Raw genomic sequence first — 22,367 nt, forward strand, 5'->3', positions numbered from 1 at the left:
ACTGAGAACAGTCTGGTTCTATCTCCTTTACTCCTTCCCATCAGCCAACACACACTAAATAACAGGATTCCCCCTGAGGCTTCTCTTCCCCAGGCTGAACAGTCCCTGTTCTCTCAGTCCCTCCTTGTATGACACATGCTCCAGTCCCTTCATCACCCTTGTGGCTCTTTAATGGACTGGCTCTAGTATGCCCATGCCTCTCTTGTAGTGGGCAGCCCAGCACTGTACACAGGACTCCAGATGTGTCTCACCAGGGCTGACCAGAGGAGAAGGATCACCTCCCTTGATCTGCTGGCAACACTGCCTAAAGCAGCCCAAGAGGCCGGTGGCCTTCTTTGTCGCAAGGGCACGTTGCTGGCTCGTAGTCACAGCTTCTTTCCCACCAGGACCCCCAGGTCTTTTCTGCCAAGCTGCTGTTCAGCCAGTTAGCCCCTGGACTGTCTGGGTGCCTGGAGTTATTCCATTCCATGCGAAGTACTTGGCATTTCCCTTTGCTGAACTTCACAAGGTTCTTGTCAGCCTACTTCTCCAGCCTATCAAGGTCCTTATGAATGAAAGCACACCCATCTGTTCTATCAATCAACATTACTCCCAGTTTTGTATCATCTGTACTTGCTGAGGATGCACTCTGTCCCATTATTCATGTCATTAATTAAGATGTTAAACAACACTGGCCACAGTATCAATGTCTGGAGCACACCACTGATACTGGTCTCCAGCTGGACTTTTTTGCCACTAAAAACCCTTTCAGCCATGCAGTTAGGCCAGTTTTCAATCTACCTCACTGTGGTACAATCAGGTCTGTATTTCATCAGCTTGTCTATGAGGATGTTATCGGAGACAAACTAAGATATGAAAATGATCCACAGCCTTGGAAGCAGGAGATTTAAGAAAAGAAAACAAGGGAATTTACATGCTCTTTCAAGTGGAATCATCTGCAGCATGCATCCTCTGATACGTCATGTTTGGCTAAAAGACAGCTAAGGGCAGTCACTTGTAAACTGTGAAGGTATCATCTTCATACCGATAAAGTTCACATTGACCAGAAGAAGTATTTCGTCTTCTCAAATGGAAAGATTGTGAGAACTAAATTTATGTACCTGGATGGAACTGAATTATAAATATGCAGATCTCTCTTAAGAGGATGTTCAAACATTATGAATTGCATAGCCTCACACTTGCTAATGGTATGCAAAACAGACAATGGGATGTGCCGAGCCAAACATCAGCAAAACTCAGTCTGTATTAAGCTCAGCAAGAAGTTTAACACACTCAGTATTATGTTCTTGTGGAAAGAATACGAAACTTCTGATACACATGAGTATTTTAATACTTACAAGATCTGAAATTTTATAATTAGAGGCTTACAAACCGTTACTGTTCACCATCATATTCAGACTAGATGACACATATCAGTGTTATCTTGCTTTGTCTTTCCATTTTTTTAAAAATGGATTACAAGAACATTAAAGGCACATGCATGCCACATGGTCATTGCTAGACAGAAGATAGACTCCAAGCTCATGTGCATGGAGTACACTTTACAGACAATCACAAGACACTGGAAAATTAAGACTGTAGGAACTGTTGATAGGAATTCCTCACCTTTCTTTTTTTGAGTTAGTTTATTTTCTGGATTTCAGAGTGATATACATGTTAAGTCACTTTGATTCAGTTAGCAAGTTAACGATTTTACATGCCATAAGTAAAAGCATGTTCCTATAAAACATTAGACATTTTAATTTCAAAATAGAAAAAAAACCCTGGTGACTCAGACACAAGCTACACTTAACAAAAAAGAACTACTAAAAAGAAAGTCCTAGAACTGAAAAAATAAAAGTAAAATAAAATTTAAGCATGCATAGATTTAGAGTTCAGCAAACATGGGCGGTACCCCATAAAGTACCAGAAGGCTCAACAGGAGCGTTTGTTCACTCATTGTGGCAGAAATACTCTACACTCTATGAAAATTAAAGTGCTCATGCAAAGGAAGGAGCTGCTTAGATCTGAAGCATTTCACTTTATTTATGACTGAGAAAACTGCAAAGGTTTATTTTTAAATTGTTGGTATTTTAAACATCACCATGGAAATGCCTGAAATGCTTCAGAACTGTTGCTTACTAATTTTGTCTGGTTTCAAATACATTATTCTCTAGTTACCCTCACCTTTTCTAATACAGGAAGCCAAGATGTAACAAGATGCAGGTTCTTTAAACACAGCCATTCTCCATTGCGTGCACATTCTTTTAAAGTTTGAATAGCCAAGTCAGCTTGGCCTTGGCCCATTGCAATCTGAAATGACAGACACAGTTGTATCAGGAATTCATCACACCTCATTTAACAGCTAAATACAAAATCGTGTGTTTCCAAGTTAGAGTGCATATGTAAAAAAGAAGGTGTGCTAAAGATAACCAGAAATTTTACTAATGTGACAGGCTACTAAAGTAGGGAAAAGATTAAGGAAAACGTAGGTTTTTTCTTTGCGACCTATCTAACCAGTTTCTTAAGAAATGACATTACCTAGTCTTTTTATTGAAAAAACATACATCATTTGGTGGCAGTGATGGTATTCCCTGGGAACTCAAAAAGTAATTTAAATATCAGTGACTAAACTGTATTATTGCAGAACTGCTGATATGACAAAACCAAGAGATAAATGAGAATAAATTTTCTTCTGACTATAAGTTAAGAGTACTTCCTTTGAAGAGAAACACTCAATTTCATATTAAGATGAGTGAAAAACTAAGGCTGCTCTCTTTCCAACTGGGAAATATGAATAGCTTAACAAACAGTCTTTTCTTAATATGTTATAGTACCATACTGCTGCTAAAATAAATTTGGATTTTCAAATGGAAATACAAAGATTCAAAAGTGAATTTTCAGATAAATTGGTGAAAATTGAAAATAAAGAAAGGACTTGTTCTGTGGCACAACTACTGCAACAACTGATGTTAAGACTATCTGCAGAGTACGTTCACCTTAGTTCTCCCTTAGAGTCTAATTGGAAGCTATACGTAACAAAAAACCCTGAACCAACCAAGTTTGAAAGGAAGTGGTCTTAGCTAATCTGAAAAGCTTTGTCTTGACATTACTGCTATAGCAAAATAGAACTATTGTGATTATTATGACTTCATCAGATATCCCTTGAAAGGAAATCCATCCTGTCTTTTTATCCTAATACCGTACCGAATCAAAGAAACTTGAGGCCTTAGCTCTATATGATGATAGAGATATCCTCTGCCTAAATAAAACTGAGCATAATATCTTGAAATAATTTAAAATAGCCAACAGAAGATAACTAAAAGTCACCAGACAATATGTTAGTACACCACACAAATTTAGTGATCTGTTCTTTATCCTATATGAGAAATAATTCAACAGAGAGGAAAAATCTGATCTTCTATGTTCTATCAAAATTGCATGAGAAAGTGCAGGAAAAAATAATAACAACAAAATATTCTCATTAGTAGTACAACTTTCAGATGATTTGAGCGGTACTCACCACTCCTTAATCGAATACCATACTGTGTTACATTTTAAAAGTCCCATCACGTACAGGATATTTAAGAGACAAACACAAAAAGCCATGTGACAGAGTAAGAAATATGCATTCTGAAACATTCACAGCTAGATAAACTGGCAAGAGAATCTAAATCTTTACAATTTGATGGGAATAATATATTCCATCAGTGCACATTCCAGGAAAGGAACAAGTTCAATGACTATTCAAAAGCAACATTAAACTTGATGTTTTCCATTTCTATGCTAACCAGTGATCAGCTAGATGACAACTCCCCTCCCCTGAATATTTCTAATGACAGAATGAAATAATGTTTTACAGAAAGGTATAAAGCATATTGGTACTGTGTATTAGGAATATTAGGAAACCACTTGTATCATAGAATAATTTGAGTTGGAATGGATCCTGGAAGGTCTCTAGTCCAATATCCTGCTCAAAGGAGGGCCAGCTATGAAAGGTCAGACCAGGAGCTGAGGGCTTTGTCCAGTGGACTCTTGGCAACCTCCAAGGATGGAGACTGAACTGGGAAATCTATTTGACTGCTTTCATCGTGAAAAAGTTTCTCCTTACATCCAGTCATCTATCTCGTTACCATTTATGCCCACTGCCTCTTTCTACCATGCCTGATTGCAAAGAGTCTGGGTCCATTTTCTCAGTGATGTTCTTTTAGGTATTGAAAAGTTGTTACTAGGTCATCACAAAGACTTCTCTGCTGGCAGGGTACAGTGCTGGCTCATGTTCAGCTTGTCATCTACAAAAACCCTCCTGTTCTTTTCAGCAGAGGTCCTCCCCGGTCAGTCAATATATTCCCTGTATTGTTGCAAGGGTTTCTTCTTTCCCAGGGGCAGGACTTTGCATTTCTTGAGTTCTGTAACGTTCCTGTCAGCCAAGTAAAGCCAAGGAAAGCCACGAGTCCATAGCTCGGTGGGGCAGGGCACTTAGTGACAAGGCACACGGAAAAGGTTAAGGTACTCAATGCCCTTTTAGTTGGAGGTTTCACTGCTGAGGCTTGTTCTCAGGCGTCCCAGGTCTCCCAAACCTACAAGCAGGAGAGAAGCAATGCCCTCAGCAGAGAAAGAGAGATTTAGGAATCACTCAACAGACTTAGAAATAAAAGAGTCCACAGGATGAGATGGAGTGCATCCAAGAGTGCTGTGGGGCCAGCTAACATCACTCCTTGCTGTCATCTTCAAAAGGTTATGTTGATCTGGGGTGTTCACTGATGAAAAAGGAAAATGTTGCATTTATCTTCAAGAAGGGCAAGAAGAGAAAGGTCTAGGTAGTTACAGGCTGGTCAGCCTCCACTCAGTCCCTGGAAAGGTTATGGAGCAAGTCCTCTTAGAAGCCATTTCTAAACACACGAAGAACACAGAGGTGATAAGGAGCAACCAATATAGATTTACCAATGGCAATGACTCGTGCCTGCTCGTCTTCATTGCTTTCTATGATGAGGTGACTGCCACTGTGGATAAGGGGGTGCTAGTGAATGTTGTATACCTTGACTTTAGTAATGCTTTTGACAGGGTCTCCCATATCCTCCTTATGACCAAACTGGAGAAATACAGGCTGGAGAAGTGAAAAATAACATAGACAGAAAAATAGGTGTACTGCTGGTCTCACAGAATGGTTAGTGGTACAGAGTCCAGCTGGCAGCCAGTAACTAGTGGTATCACTCAGAGATCAGTGCTAGAGAAAATACTGTTTAATGTCTTCATCAGCAACCTGGGTTATGTGACTGGGTGCACTCTCAGCAAGATAATGGGTAACACCAAAGGTGGGGGTGTGGGGAGGGTGAGCAATAAATATGTTGGAAGGCAGGTTTGCTACTCAGGTGGACCTGAATAGGCTGGAGAAACAGGCTGGCAGTTTGTGAAGTTCAATAAGGTAAATGCAAAGTCCTACACCTGGGATGGAACTACCCCGTACACGGTACAGGCTGGGGTCTGCCTCAGAAGCAACTTTGAAGAAAAGGAGGCCCTCATGGACAACAAGTTGAATATAAATCAACAATGGGCCCTTGCAACAAAGGCCGATCCCATAATGGGCTGTATTAGTAAAAGCTTTCAGCAAGCCCAGGGAAGGGATCCTTCCCCTCTCTTTGGCACTTGTGAGACCACATCTGGAGTACTGTCTTCAGTTTTGGGCTCCCCAGTACAAGACAGACATGGCCATACTGAAGTGACTCCAGAGCAGACCACCAACATGGTCAGTGGACACTGAGTAGGGTTTTTTTAGCCAAGCAATCAGGAGACCTTCTTGCTGTCTACAACTACCAGACTGAAGAACACAGAGGAGACAGAACCAGACTCTTTCAGAGGCACATGGTGATAGGACATCAGTGATTGCACACAAGTTGGTATATGGGAAATACTGATTCAATATTAGGAAAAACATTCTCCTGTGAGAGTGGTCAAATACTGGAACAAGTTGCCCAGAGATCTCTATCCTTGGAAGGGGGAGCTCCCTGCTCTGAGCAGGGGGTTGAAGTAGATGATCTCTAGAACTCCCTTCCAACCTAGGTTATTCTATGAATTTAACAGCGACAGTAAATTTCTTCTTAAAAAAAAGTCATTTTCAACACCCCTGCATAGATCCAATTTTGAAACAGACACAGAAAATATAAAGTGATTTCTTCACAGTACAATTCCTGATTAAAATCTACTCAAGGGGAATTATCTTCACCCAGTTCAGTTTTGTATTGAATGCAAAAAGGTAAGAAGTTGTATACCATGACAAAAAACAACTGTTATATTGGCTGGGAAAATAATTTTGTTGTTGTAAGCCTATTCCTGAAATCTGAGGGTTTTCCTGCATGGTCAATCTTAAACACTTTTTTTTTTAAAGACTTGAAATGTAAGAGTTCTATTCAGGAACTCCCATCAACAGTTAATCAGTTAACATTTACTTGTACAATTTCTCAAAATATTTTACAGTTTTTCACAAAATGCCAAAGTATCCACAAACACTGAACATCTGATTTCTGTTTTCTGTTGAAGAAAGAAATACGCAAGTCCTATAAGCAGAGGAAATTATGAAGTCTAGTTTTCACTGGTTTTGTTCATATTTTGATTATTTCACACCTAAAAAGATAATGTTTCAGCATGTATAACAATTCTCAGTCTCTTTTGTTCTCTTCCATCTATCTTCTCATTTTTCCCTTCTCCAAGTTGGAGGAATGCCTCTCACATGGATTCTGCTTCTGTGAGGATCACTAATTGTGTGTCTCTTCTCCAACCCATTTTGCCAATGGAATCAGAAGTTAGTGGCAAGATAGGTAGGAATAACAAACACATAGACACCAAACTATGCTTTTACATACTAACTTCCTTAAAAACCAAAGTAAAACAGATACTACTACTGTAAAATTTTACATATTGTGGTTTTTAATCATTATGCTTATCTAAGACTGACCTGATGGTAGCACTCAGTATTTCTTTCAACACTGGCAAGTTCTTGCAACTCTTGAGAAGGATCAGCACCAGGAGAAATAATTATTAGGATGGGCTCAATTTCCAGAGTCTCTTTATACAGACGTTTCAAATTCAGAGGTGATGGAGACAATTCTTTTATTCCTAGAATTAGAATTATTATGGAAATAAAGTGACTACACAGGATAGAGTGGTTAATTAACCACTTTAAAGGTCATCTGGCTGTCAAAGTTCTGTTCAATGGAGACCATAAAACTGGTCCTACAATGAGAAAAATTTCATTACAATATGCAGGTAGAAGGCACTCTACATTGATAAGAAAAAGACACAAGCACCAAAATGGTGCCTGGACTTCCATCTTGACAAATATAAACTGTAGTATTTATTTAGAGTGTAGTCTTCAAGAAAACATACAAAAAGAAGACCTGGAATATAAGAATATGAGAAGCTATGTTATTTGCTAAAACTACTTGTAGCGTGTATGTCCACATGCAGAACTTCTCTCCTGTATTGTCCTGAGAGCCTTAATTATTAGAATTTGACTTTACACGGTTCTTGGTGCTACAATTATTTTAGTCTATTATTCACTTTAATATACAAATTAAATGTCTAGAATGTTGACCTAGTATAGGCAAGGCAGTTATATACCAGCGCAAAGCTATGTGTATAGGTGTATCATAAACTTGAACAGTGTTAAGCACATATTTTCAATGCATCTTTAGACTAGTCCTTAAATAGTGAAGTGTTAGGTGCAATGGGAAATCACAGCATCAAGAAAGACAGAAGAGCCCAAATCAGTGACATCTATGCCACATGTACTAAAAGACGCAATACACATTTCCTTGAAGGCACAATCTGCTTTCAGCCTTGAGCTATTATCTCCACATAGAACAATACTATATAATTTGAATATAACAGGTCAGGCTGGCAAAGGTTAGTATGAGGTCTGGGTTCTCTGCATGTATCTGGACAGAGACTCTAACAGATGCAACTAAACAGATAAAATCACTATCAATCAAAATGCTTTAAAAAATTGAATTAAACAAGACTAATATTGGAAAATATTTTAATTTTACATTCATTAGGCATGCAGAGGTAATATAAGCAGAGATAAATATATAAACTGAGGCCATAAGGCAATTGATACAAGCAGCTCCCCTGATGAGTTCTGCTGCTCACTGCCAATAAGCTCTAAACCCTAGAAGATCCATAAAATGACACCGAAATTAAAGAAGGGCTGTTCAGTGCTGGACTGAAGCATGCTCAGTGAGGAAGACTCTTCAGGGACTCTTAAGTGTCAGAATCTCAAAAATGTCTGACAAACATTTGCAAGTTGTTTCTCAATGAATCCTCTATTGGCCAAATGTATAGAATCATGGAATCATAGCATCATTTAGGTTGAAAAAGACCTTCAAGATCATCGAGTCCAACCATCAACCATGCCCACTAAACCATGTCCTGAAGTACCCCCATCCATTCGCTTTTTTAATATCTCCAGGGATGGTGACTCAACCACTTCCCTGGGCAGCCCATTCCAATGTTTGACAACCCTCTCAGTAAAAAAATTTTTCCTAATATCTAACCCACATCTCCCTTGCTGCAACTTGAGGCCATTTCCTCTTGTCCTATCTCCAGCCACCTGACAGAAGAGACCAGCACCCACCTCGCTACAACCCCCTTTCAGGTAGTTGTAGAGAGCAATAAGGTCTCCCCTCAGCCTCCTCTTTTCTAGACTAAACAGCCCCAGTTCCTTCAGCCACTCCTCATAAGACTTGTGCTCCAGGCCCCTCACCAACTTGGTTGCCCTTCTCTGAACACGTTCCAGCAACTCAATGTCTTTCCTGCAGTGAGGGGCCCAAAACTGAACACAGTAAAATTTGGATGCATTTTCAAGAGCCTGAAAAAAGCTTACACTTTGAATGAAAGCTGCCCAGCATACTAGCTTTCTAGTCATTCCTCCAAACTGAGCTTATAGTAACATTTTTCACTGATACAAGCTACTCCAGATTTAACATTCCCTTCACTAACATAATAAATGGAAATAACTAAACTACTGGCAGGGAGGAGAGAAAGAAAGAAAATAGACAAATTAGCCAAGAAAAAAAATGAAATTATATATAACTAGAGATTGGTTTGGTTTTTTTCAACTACAGTCATAATTGAAGCTACCTGAGTCACTCTATGCAAAAAAAAGAAAAGTATCAGGAAATAGAACACGACAGCATTCTCTAGGGTAAGAATGTTTCTTTTAGTTAGTTTTTATGAAAGAGTGTTTACAATGCTGAAAATGGAAGACAGTATTATGCCTATAATTAGAAAATCCAGTATCAAATGTTTCTCTTTGTGGATGAGGACCACAAAGAAGAGGTACTTGTGATGCGTTCTGATATTTGGCCTATAAACCACTGTCTTGCACCTTAAGCAAGGTCCATACTGAGTTGTATTCACTGTGACTATATTTCATTGTTGAAGTATCAAAATATAAATGTTTCATATTAATTTAATATAAATATTAAAACATTACATAAAGCATTAGAACTTAATCACTAGCTACATAAGCAATAAAGATACATTGAGAAACTTAACATCAAATTTTAGATCAAAATTTAATTAAAAGTAAGGTTTTGGAAAGGTAAAATTTAACTTTTATTAACTTTAATTTCAGTGAAGAAAATAATTTTGAAAATCTTCACTACTGTTTCAAATTCTATAAAGAATACAGGACTAAAAATATCTGTTGAAGTCAACAGGCAGCAGGGATACAAAAACCAAACGGAGATCTTTCTGACCACTAATTATCATTGTGGAATGGGCCTCAAGCAATGCTGCAGATATTTGTTATTACATGGAAATGCAGAAGAGATGTACAAGGACATATAAGACAAATTCATTGGGTCTTTTAAGTACTGTGTTATTACTTCCAGCTGAGAAACCCTGGAGACATAAAACACTGGTCACTGCAAAACGTTTTAATATAAGCTTGTGAAGTTCTTATACCCTTGCCTTGTCATTTACTATTTGTCATTGGCAAAGACAGTAACACGCTAGACAGAGCTCTCCACGTGTTCCACCATTCTTAAGTTCCTGTTCCTAAGACTGCTTTGCTGCTACAAACATGTGCATGGAATATACTACAATCAAGATAAACCAGAGACTGTTGGCTGTATTATTATTTTTAGCAGTGCAAGCAGAGGCTGCACAGATTCCTGAGAAGCTTAACTGATTAGGAGTTTTGATATCCTACAAAACTCTATGTTAACTGGGGACTACTACTTTGCCTTGCATTAACTTGGGGATAGAATAAAAAGCTATGATTGGGCAATAGATCAATGTGTGTATACCTGCAACTTAAGTTATTATAATAACGTATTTATGGTAATGATGCTAACTTAAAAGAGGTACAATTGTAAATGAGTAACTGCCTAGCCAAATATATTGTAGGACCTTTGAGATGCATCATTTAGAAAATTAATACAGTGGAAGTATTCTTTAAAAAAACAGGCTGGTTTTTTAGACATTTGGGCATAATATTTAGAAAAAGCATAGCTATGCTGAAGGTGCTTTTTGTTTTAAGGAAGCTCAACAGAAAAAAAAAAAAAAAAGACTCCAGTGTTTTCAGAGTAAATCAATAAGCACTCATATTCAAAATAATAACTATGCAGTCAAAGTGGGAATTCCTGACATACTTTCTGCCTCCATGTTCTGTTCTGACAGAATTTCTTAAATCTTACTATCCAAACTAATATCCTGACATGAGAGGAAAAAGAGAGCGAATAACTTTTCAGAAAATGTCTAAATTGGAGTGAATCAAAGGGGAAAAAAGAAAGACCTGACATATAAATACAAAGTCTGGCACAGGATGCAAACTTCATATTTTTTATAAACTGATGAAGTTTCCATAAAGTCAATGAACAACTTTTCACAAAACTTCTCTACTAATGTCAATGCAATTAAATCAATTTACAGCAGCTGGAACTTGAACTCAAAGTGCTAGTTAAGATTTCTTCTCTGTTGGTGATCTGTACACAGAAAAACAATACAAAAATATCAGTAAATATATTATTACTATTAACAATTCCAATACAGAAAGCAGGAGAGATTTGTTTTTTTTTTTTATTTTGGCAAGTAATTTTATTTTGGCCTAGATGCAATGTGACCATGAGAGCTCTGGTCTACTTTATAGAAAATGGTCTGTGAGAATAAAATACAGACTAGTTTAGCCTGTACTGATTTTCCTTCTGTGTATCTCTATGGCTTTTTTGAAGAATATGAAAATGTAGGTAATTAAAATCAAGTCTCTTTAAATACTATTTCTGATGTAGCCAGACTCAAAAAAACTAAGTTAAAGCAGATATGAAAAATACCCAACTCAATCAGTGATATGGAGTGATTTGGGAGTATAGTGTCAATATGACTTTTGCTAACATGGTGCATTTCAGTATAGCATGTAAAATAAAGAAATAAGCATACTTTGGGTGCCCACAAAATACATTTACAGAAAATTCTTATGAACTTTATCTTCGAAAGAAATTATTTTAATCCCCCTTCATCCATAAATTTAAAAATATATGTAAAAGATGAAAAAAGGAAAAAAAACCATATCTGGGTAAAACAGAAGTGGAAAGCTTTCTTTTAGGCTATTACAGCTCTTTTGGAACTCATTTTTCTCACAGGAAAACAGCCAAAGGAGATTGGAAACTTAACGGTTCCCTTTTGAACTAGGTGGAACAGTTTGTTTAAGAAGTTTCAGGGCAAGGACCCTGAAAAAGACACGGTAGAAAAAAATATGAAAAAAATATTCATAGAAGCATGACCCATTTTATTACTTGGAAAGTGCCAGTCATGATTTATGACATGATCTCAAAATCTCACTGATATGCATGAAAAATCTGTGGATGAAACCTTGCCTACAGAGTCAATGCTATTCTGCCTTCCTCAGTGAGGCTGTAGTTTCATTCACCAAAAATCATTCCTTTGTGGAATGCCTCCAAGAATTGGTATCAAGACAGACCTAACCAATTTATGCAGTACATTAAGATTTGGAAGACAGTAAGTGGGTGTGAATAAACTTACTCTGCATTCAGGTCTCTGCTCGGCTTTGAGCCGCACGTACTGCAGATCACACTTTTCATTTGATTCCAACAGGCAGGGACCTTGTCAGCGTGGGACCTATACACTCGCTATGATGAAAGTACCCTCTCTATCTACTAATAATGTTTGACAGAGCAGGCTAACTTTACTCCTGAAAATACCAGTGTTGGTGGCAGACATGGAACCAATTTTGACCAACAAATAATGCCCACAGGCAGACCATAAAGAGGGAGTAAGATAAACTGTCACACAAATGTCATAAAAACGTAAGAGTCAGAGACCTAAACTTATACCTAATAAGAATTATACTAATAAGAAATGACACGTATGTCAAGAACTTAAAATTACCACAGTCATTGTTTTTTATACAGAACTCATCAATTGCATTATCACGCAAAATCACCTATCTCAAGATCATTCAAACCGCAGATCTTCACAAGTACTGGAAATGTAAGTCCAGCCATATTACCCTGGCAGCCTATGAGTGAATTTTCCAGGTTCATTTTCTACCACATTAAAAACAGCCTTTGCCACTTACATTTAAGGTCTTTACAATCTAGATCCTTTCCCTTCTGTTAATCCCACTTCTGTCCTGACACTGTACCACATTAAAAACAACAAATTTTGCCTTGTCTGTGTAAAGCAGAGGGTGACTTTTAAAACTACCCCAATGAGACACTCATAATTCATCTTCCATATGTGTATTGTCATTAACTGCTAAAAAGTGAAGGAAGGCTTTGGTGTGCTGTACTGCAATATTAAGATTATTTGGAATATAAGTCCCAAACTTTGAATACAATAGATCTCAGAAACAAACAGACTAGAACAAATAGAAAATCATAGTATTGAATCACTCTAAATCATGTATATTTCTAAAGACAGTAAAAATTGTATTACAGTCCAAGAGACTGACAAAAGTGATTGAAAATATGAAACAATCTTTTGAGATCCAATTTACAAATTCTCAAACCTAATGGTTTTTAAATGGTAGATGACATTAAATGAAATAATGTTTTTGGAAAATTTGTGTCTTAAGGAAAATGCTGCAGCGTAAAACTTATAGAAAACCAGCTATCCTCCTTTCTTAATTATTCCAGTGTTCAAGAATTCATTAAAAGAATCTGACAGATATTTTATTATATTTTAAAACACTATGCAGCATAAACCAAACCATTTTGAAAGCACTTTTTAACAATACTTTACAAGAACAAAATCAGCAATTCCATTTACAGCGTGTTTTCAAATCCTAAAACATAGGGATTCCGTAAGAACTATAAACTAAAAGAGAAACATTGGACAAAAAAAATATTTAATTGTTGTGTGGAAACACACTGGTGAAAAATCAACTTACCTAGGGTTTTACATGCAAAAAAAGCCATGGCACTCTGTAGCCTGTCTGGTCGGACAGCCTGGACCACAAGTACCTTCAAATAAAATACATTCAGGGGACATGAGTTTATAAAAGTATACTGTGATAAATTAAAAAGCAAGAATCTCCTCAGAATGCTGAATTCTTTAAACTTCTCTTTAGAACAAAGTTATTTTCTCTGAATATAGACAGCTATCTGATCGTTCCTTTCCAAGATAATCTAATGTAATTGTTCCTTTGTAAGTAGCTTGCCCTATTAATAGAATCAGAAGATAGATCTACATCCAATGTCTATTTATAAGCTGGAACTTTTTTTACAGTGTTTTAGAAAAAAGGTAGCTATGTGAGTAGCTAGAATGACAGAAAGCAAACTTAGCTTTATACTGGTAATCTAAATTCTATACATGTATTTGGGAAGTAATGTCCTAACTGGAACACTAATGTTTCTGATTTCAGTGCAGTATCAAAGAAAAATAATCAGTATTGAAAGACTTTCCTTTGTTTAAGCACACCTTTAGCGTTTTACATTTGACTTCTTTTTCGGAGACATTCTGACTTTCAAACCTCCTAGTTCTGCAGATGCTTTTACTGTTCTTCAAAAGACTGCAGAACATGAACAGCTAATCAATTCAGATACAAATTAAATTAGCAGTTTCCCTACCAGATACCTCTTTTTCAGTTAACTTCCTGCAAATGTTCAGTGCAGGCAACTGCAGACAACTAATGCAAATTCAGTAGAAATGACTTGTTAAAATCACCACCCCTTCTCCTACACCCTTACTTGCAGATCTCTAAACCACAATTCTGAACCTACCATCACATTCCAGTTTCCAAGTCTGTAATATCTGTTGTTAGTTTCGGAGGAAAAATTTAACTTCACTAAATTTTTAAGAAAGTACTACTTTCTAAGCCTGAGATTACAGTGAGTATGACTGCATTATTTTTAAGTTTAACGTACAGTTTGAAAGAAACTAACTTATGAGTGGCATATAAATCTAACCAGGTAGCTTCAATATATTTCATCAACAGAAACACTCTTAATGCTTTCTATGCAAGGAACTAGATACGTAATATGCTGATTATTGCAGATTTATTTTCCTATAAATGCAGAATTTTTGTGAAAACACATTGCACACATAAGAAATGTTCTTCTGCATTTCATCAAGTCAAACATGACTCAGACAAATTCCTTTCTAAAATGGTTTGTTCCTAAATTCAATGCATGTTATTTTAGAAATTCTCCTCCTCCCCAAAAACTCCAAAAAGAGAGCCCCTAAGTGCCAACCAGCATGAAACATTGTCTTATACCCCATCCCTTTTTGGACAGGCCTTCATTTTATATGAAGTGACTTCAAATGAAAAATCATAGCATCATTTGAAAGTAAGTAACGACACCCTTTCTGCCATAAACACAAGAGGGATGACATTTTTCTCTTCCAGAGAAGGATCCCCAGGCAGAGGAAGGAACTTGCCTCTCCCACATTTTTGGTGAGTTCTTTAATCACCAAGTTTTCAGGAATAGTAGTATTTCATGACTACTATTCTAAAAAAGCAGTGGCTGCTACTCCGTTTTGTGGTTTTCAGTGAGATGTGTGAGTTTGCACATTTAATGATGAACTAAATTAATGATGCTCAACAAGCTGGCAAATTCTGCAGTAACAAAGCAACAATGAAAGAATTTTAATATCTATTCATAAAATTAATTTTGTGAATAGTAACAAAGAGCTTGTTACCTTACAGGGTATGCTCAGTTGCAGCCAATATGCCAACACAAAAAAGACTCACATAAGATAGAACTAAATACGTATTATAGAAAAAAAAAAAAATCCTTAGACTAAATAAAATAGTTAAGCTGTAAGACAATGTAGATACTGTCACTACTTATAATTCAACCAGGCCTGAAGCCTAAATTCCCAAGATGTAAAACTTACTTGCAATGCTGAACTCATAATTATTTTAAAATAATTTAATATGAAAAGATTACCTGCTGAAATAAGGAAATTCTTTTTACAATAGTAGATGGAAAGTCTTGTTCACACACAGAGCTCTGAGAAAAAGTGTGCCACAGATCTTCGTCTTCAAAGCAAAGTGTCTGATAGAGACCTGGGAGAGAAATCTACAAAACAAATAATGCATATTTAACAATAAAGATAACCATTTGGACATTGTATATTTTAATTAATTTCCAAATACCAGTATGACCCTAAACCTGTAAATACTTGTGCATATCACATAATTCAATTCTATCCTTGGAGTTAAAGAAGAAAAGGGTAGATTTTAAAATTAACTATTTGTTTACCTATTCCCTGGAAACACTAAGCCTGTAATGGTTCTATCTTTTTGGTTTTAAACTTCTAGGTTCTTTGTTTTTAAACTTTGGACTCTACCCAATTGTAGTCCTTTCTTTTAATCATGACCAGGTCCTTTTTCTATCAGTACATGTTACTGATTCACCCAGTTACTCTCACTTTCTGTTTGTTTGTTTGTTTTTTTTAAACCCCTAACAATCATGCTTGCCACACCATTATTGCAATTGCTCCTGATCCCTGGTGAAGAGAAACGAAAAATAGTGAACTCTGCATTTAGCAGCAAAAGACCTTGCCAAAGACCAGTCAAGGTTTTCCTTCTTGCTGCTGAGCTACGTGCAGGAGGAGATGAGCCTAAGATAGAATTTCGAGGACTAGTATTTTCATTTAGCCCCCTTCAGGATCAGAGGACTTCAACCTTGACTGTTGCAGGATGATCCAAAGCAAGAAAGTGTTTTTTGTTTTAGTTTGAAATTACTTGATCTGAGAAATAACAAACTCTGAAATACCTTTAAAGATATGCATGGAAATCTGATAAGTAGAAAACTAGTTTCCCAATTAACAGTTTATGGTTTTTAATACAATAGGAAGTGGTTTTGAAAGTCATCACATATGAGAAACCTGCAACTTAAATATTCTTTGCAATTTTTCCTCTGCATATTTTTCTATCTATAAAAGTTGTAGTACCTTGGGTAGGCTTAGAGTATTTTCTAACCTCAGTAAGATGACAGGTTCATTCACATGCATTGAAATTCATTATTAGATGGGGTAGAGATGTACATGAAAAGGCTCAGAAAAATGAGATGAAATAAAAAAAACAAAATAGTTTTTTCAAGTGGATATATATTAAGCCATGGTTTCTGGAAGATAGAATAAACAGTTTAAACTAACGAAATATTTCCATCTGACAAATATGAGGCCTTTTAAGTTAAATTCAACCCACTACGTGATGTATACCTTCAAAGATGCTACTGCCCAGGCTCGGTCCTGTTCTATCCAAGAGGGAATCTGGTCACGAACACTTCTTTGTGAATCCTTATTGAAGCAAGTTATGTTACACGGATAAGTTACACAATTTTTTGCGAAACACTGTATTCAGTAACAAGATTGCAAAACCCATGTTTTTAATAAAAATAGCATTCACCACAGGAATCCTTCTGTGGTCTTTTGCTAAGTTCATAAATGGTGTAACAAAACAAAAGCTACCAATGATTTAAATTTGAGAATACTGTTCACATTAACATTTGCTTAACCACTTGAGCCTGAAAATATTTTATCATTTAGAGTATCTGTATGACACACTCAACTCTAAGTAGTTTTCTTTGCCATTAAAAACAAGTGACCCAAATGACTGGCTCTCTGCATATGCACTCTGAGCAATGGACTTAATAACTCCATTGCACATATTTGCAGTCATGAAGAAGATGGTTCTTCACACAAAGGGCAATTCTGGGGTAATGCACGAGGCAAATCATCACTTCTGGACATCTGTGCACTGGTAAAGTTTGGCCACAGCTCTATTTTTCTGCTTCTGAGATGTTGGGGATGGAGGAAATTCTAAGGATGAACTATATAGCTTAAGCTCTAGTGGAATCTCTCTATTCACTATATAATTTTTTATAAAAAAATCTTACAGTATGCATTAACCAGTCTGACAGTCTCTGTATGGAAATGTACTTGGATCTCTCAACCACTGAGCAACTTCAAAAGTAATCTTAAATGTTAAGCAGAAAAAAGGAAAGCTTTCTTGTGAAGGGATGTCTCAGCCATGAGTTACGAAGTCTGAGAAAGAACAAAGGTAGGAAACTCAGAAGCAATTATAGGAATAAACTTGAGATGGGTCTGCAATATATATTCCAGTTAGAATTGGGGTTGAATCACATATGTCCATAATCTTTCCAAAATATATGGGTTGTGTGTTAGGTGGGGGAGAGGTAGGACTAGTATTAGATTCCATTATAAATCAGATCTCATGTAGCTTGAAAATGACCTACAGCAAGAAAATACTTGACAATCACCAAGTTCACTGACATTTAACTGAATTATAAAGACTCCATAGAGATGAAGAGGGACTTCTATATTCACACATAAATGCTAAACTTGTAGAGTCATCTAAGGGCTAGAAAAACTGGGAATTTAAGGATCTTTTTAGCAGCCAGCTGCCTAAGTAAGAAAGCCTGAGTAATACATTGCGTTTTAAGTGACTTGCTACTTCTGCCAGCATGCATGTGAACACAGCTGGTGTTATGGATATTCTAAAAACAAAGTACTCACACTGGTCATTTTCTTGTACCACTGGATGTACAAGATACCCTGATAGATATCTAAACAAGGCTAAAGGTTAAAAGTAATTGTGCGTGATGAAAATTACAGCTAAACCTGATGGAAATGAGCTAGCCTGACCCTGAATGAAGAAGAAGGGGAGACTGAAAAAGAAGAGGCAAAGACTGAGCTCATTATTCCTGATTGGGCTCGCGTTTCCTAAAAACACTTTTCAAAACCCTTGTCAAAATATTTGGTTCAAAGAAGGGCTATAATGGATAAGACTACAGAAAGTATAGCTTTTTTCTCTACCCTTTTCTACTGGAAGGTTATTTTGAAAGTATACAGATTCAACAGAATTGAGGGACACTTAGTAAACTACAGCGTGATTGGTCAGGCATGCAACAGAAGCTTCTTAAGCTAGCTCTGACACCTAGGAAAATACATAAATACATCTCCAGATGTAGAACTCTGAGGCTGGGGAACAAAGCATGTCAAATTTAGCTAAGTGTGTGGACAATTCCAACAATCCATACAAAAAGTACAACTCATATATGATACCAGGAGGAAGAGGGATTCAGAAACACTGATTTTAGTTACAGAAGACGGCTTAAAACCTCCTCAGTCACACCACTGAAAAAACAAATTGTAATCCTGGTAACAGAAAAAGGAAAAAAAAAAAGCAACAAAGGCAAAAAGTTATGCAAATTAGAAAATGAGTTGCCACGTTCAAAAAGTTTTTATATTTTTATATTACTATCTGAGAAGTTATTTGTTCTTTTAATGTATGAATACGATTAATTAAACAATATAGTAAGAATACAACTTTAACTTTTCAGAATTTAGGTAAATGTTCCTTATTTCAAGATACACAAATAAATGTAGCTTACGGATTTTCTTACGGTATCTCCAATGATCACACCTGTAAAAGTCTCCCATTCCTAGGGGGAATAAATGAATAACTCAGATAAGTCACAAGACATCTTTAAGAATAAAGATTAATCTGTAGTAGCACGTAGGCAAAACAGGAAGATAAACAAATTAAAGCCTAGATTCTGAAAAAGTTATAAGACATTTTTAAAACTCTAGGTAATACTACCAGTACGTAATTCCTTTTGCAGAATCCAAGCTAAGTGACTGCCATCCTTTATTAGAAAAAGAAACAAAAGGAGAAGCCCTATCCTTCCTCAGCACCCACAGCTCCTACCCAGATTGCCTAACTGTAGACTAGCAAGAAGTAACACATGGCTGGCAAGGACACACATAGTGCCTGATAGAGTATCAGCAGCCCACACAGAACAGATAACTACAAAATCTATGTTTCAATAGTGTTTCATGTTATAGTATCCAAAAGATGCAGTTATTAGAACAGAAGGAATACTTAATATAATAGATTGGTATTATGAATACTTTGGTTGCATTAAGAAAGGGAAATGTAAGTTGAATTTATGTCCAATTAAATCTCTTAGACTTGGTATTTGTAACCAAGAAAATAGCTTTTAATGATTTTAAGACAGATCAGGTAAGTATTTTAAAACATACTAGAAATTACATAATCCTGTATTTGGAGGTGGTAAGAAATATACTAAAAAATCTTTGTAAGTATTGGAAGTTTTAAATAATCAGTATCTATAATTCTATGATAAAGAAATTTTTTTTATTGTTAAAGACAATAGTAACATTCCAAATGAAAAAGCCAATCAACTAGTACTACTCCGATACAGACCACAGCATAGCTTTTTTACACCCATCAATCTAGTTGAGTCCTGAAACAACTCTCTCTTTCAATTACAAACTGATGCTACTCTCCCAATTACAAAGAAAATGCTTGTGCACAGAAAAATACATGAAGGCTCCCCAGTTTTAAAACCAGAAATCATGTCATAATTCTATGAAGAAAAGCAGAAGAATAATGCGTGGAGTCATGTAAAACTACCTCAGAAAAATCTATACATGTTGGTTCAGAAAGAAAATGTCTTTACTAAGAGCCAAACCATTCTATAGTATAATGTTGAAGTTGTACTATATATTTCTCATCACTATGCAAAAAAACTCTTAAGTGCAGAAGGTTGAACTCTTCAGGGACAGGGACTTAGAATACTAAACTCTCTAGCAGCACAATAAGCAACTTCTAGCCTCATCTCATCAAAAGCTTTAAAATAAATAACTTTAAAAGAACAACCACTTCAGCTTCATTTTCCTCAAGAAATATTTTGCACACTATTTTCTTAACAATTTAATTAAAATAACTTCTACATTTCAGAGAAGTAAGAAAATAATTTATATTATTTGCCTGTTTTAATTCTTGAGTACTCAAGACACTGCAGGAATGTGCACTACATGTAACCTAGATTAAGCTGGTTAAGAGCTCTAATAGCTGATGGAAAAGCATGCTAAACAATAGCAACCAACACATAAAGCAGTACTTACAAAAACATAAGAAGCCTAGGCAGCCAGGCTTTAATTTACTCAGAAAACTATTTGCAAGTTGCTGCCTTCATGACTTTATAAACTCAAGGACTAGAAAGATAAAGCAAGATATTTTCAGAAGCTGAAAAGAAATAAGAAAGATGAATTAGGGAAGTTCTAATATTGAAGAGTAGCTGGGGTATGCCTCTACCAACAAGATTAATTTGAGTTAATCAGGCAGCTTCATTGCTGAAAGACTGTGGGGTTTCACCTGGTCAATCCATATGTCTGCAATAAAACTACATTGCATTCATAACATCAAAAAGTTTCAATGAAGCTTTCTTAAACCTGGTACCTCAAGCCCACGTCCTTCATATAACCACCATTACTTCCTTCAAACGTAGTATCTGATTTTTACCTTTTGCCCTATAATGGACTCTTCTCTAGCAAATTGACATCTACTACCATTTGTTACTCTTTCTGGTCTTCAGCTTCTAGTACAGAAAGCCATAGCTTTGTCTCTCCATTCCATGCAGGTATTTTAGATAATTAAATATGTCTTGGCTCATGCTAATCAGCCACGTTTAAGCAATTGTATTGAGTCAGTTGTGCATATTGTTCTGCAGGCAGACTTCATAGGATTAATTTCACTACACTATAGACAACTACAACTTTGGCATCTACCTCTCAGCCAGCTAGTCTAGTCTGCCTGTAAAGGCAATGGAGAGAAGTAAGCAATCTTAGTGGTAAACCATCTGACCTATTTTCCAAAATTCATTTATGATGAAACTAACTGCTTCTTTGACAGGTCTGGGTTTTTTTCCTGTTTCCTGCAAAGACAGTCTAGGATAACCTGCTCAGATGAATTTAAACAGGTGTTTTAATTTTAGTTACCAATTCAATCACTACTAAAAGTACCGTTTTACCAGAAACATATAAATTCACTATGAACCTCCACGTTGGACAAAAGCATTATCTAACACCCAAAGACAGGAACATGCTATTACTGAGATGTGTGCTGCCCTATGGAAATAAGCATTAACAGTACTTGAGCTCTGCCGCAATTTTGTTGGGAGTAGGGTAGCCTCTAACCAACAAGTAAATTCCCCATAAATTAGGCATTTTCAGATTAGGCCTCATTCAGACCATTGTCAAAAATGTCACACGACATCTCTCAATTTTTCGTGAATATGCTAGTTATGCAGCACTGGCCTAAAAAACTGAATGGACAGCCATTTTTATTAAATGTGGTTTGAACCTATATCAACTGCATCCCACTATGCTATCAAAAATATAAACCATTCCAGGATGAGTTCATCATTCCTGTCAAAGATAGGCCACTATGGTTCAAAGAATCCAATGCTTATGGGGCCAGACAGCAACATACAAGAAGGACACTCTCTATACAGTGCACTCTTGAAGACACTGTTGCAAATGAGGACATTAATGATCACTGGTCCAGGGATTTCTTAGACACTGAAGAATCAATGGCTAAAATGCACAAAAGATAACTTCATTACTTCACCTTCCAGGAAGACTCTTTGCTTTAAGTGTCTTCAACTGCAGGTTGCAGAATCAGACTTTTACTAATTTCTGCCTAGGTCTTGCACTTCTTTTCTGCATTTCAATACCAAAGCACAATGCTCATGCAACCCTTGGTCACAGTGAAACAGGTGTGTATCCATCACTTTACTTATAAAGGAATGCCTGTATTTAACTGGAAGGATGGATAAATGTCTAGCCACATGGTGGCGGGGAACACTGATACAGCACCTGCAAAAAACTGGAAGAACCCTCCATAAACATCTTATTCAGACACCTATTTAAAAGGCAACCGTTTACCTACCTTTCTCATGGTAATTTTCACTTTGAACCTAATAAATATAAAGTTGACATACAAAAGTAACTATCATAGAAAAATAGTAGCACATGAATCTAAAATCCTCAGTCCTACACTTCTTGACAAAAACTTTTTGTCTACT

The 22,367-nt window shown here is 36.5% G+C and overlaps 1 protein-coding gene across 2 annotated transcripts in view; it reads right to left on the reverse strand.

Moving 5' to 3' along the window:
• Positions 1–22,367, reverse strand: part of DYNC2H1 (dynein, cytoplasmic 2, heavy chain 1) — a 185,457-nt gene that overhangs the window by 77,857 nt on the left and 85,233 nt on the right. For both annotated transcript variants that reach the window (XM_010562117.1, XM_010562118.1), the window contains 6 exons: positions 18,867–18,917; positions 16,672–16,749; positions 15,393–15,524; positions 13,391–13,463; positions 6,932–7,092; positions 2,167–2,292 (listed from right to left, as the gene is read on the reverse strand). In XM_010562117.1, the coding sequence (XP_010560419.1) occupies positions 2,167–2,292; positions 6,932–7,092; positions 13,391–13,463; positions 15,393–15,524; positions 16,672–16,749; positions 18,867–18,917 (621 nt within the window). The remainder of the gene's footprint in view (positions 1–2,166; positions 2,293–6,931; positions 7,093–13,390; positions 13,464–15,392; positions 15,525–16,671; positions 16,750–18,866; positions 18,918–22,367) is intronic.

Source organism: Haliaeetus leucocephalus, unplaced genomic scaffold (assembly GCF_000737465.1).
Source record: "Haliaeetus leucocephalus isolate CR32 unplaced genomic scaffold, Haliaeetus_leucocephalus-4.0 Scaffold155, whole genome shotgun sequence".
Classification (NCBI taxonomy): domain Eukaryota; kingdom Metazoa; phylum Chordata; class Aves; order Accipitriformes; family Accipitridae; genus Haliaeetus; species Haliaeetus leucocephalus.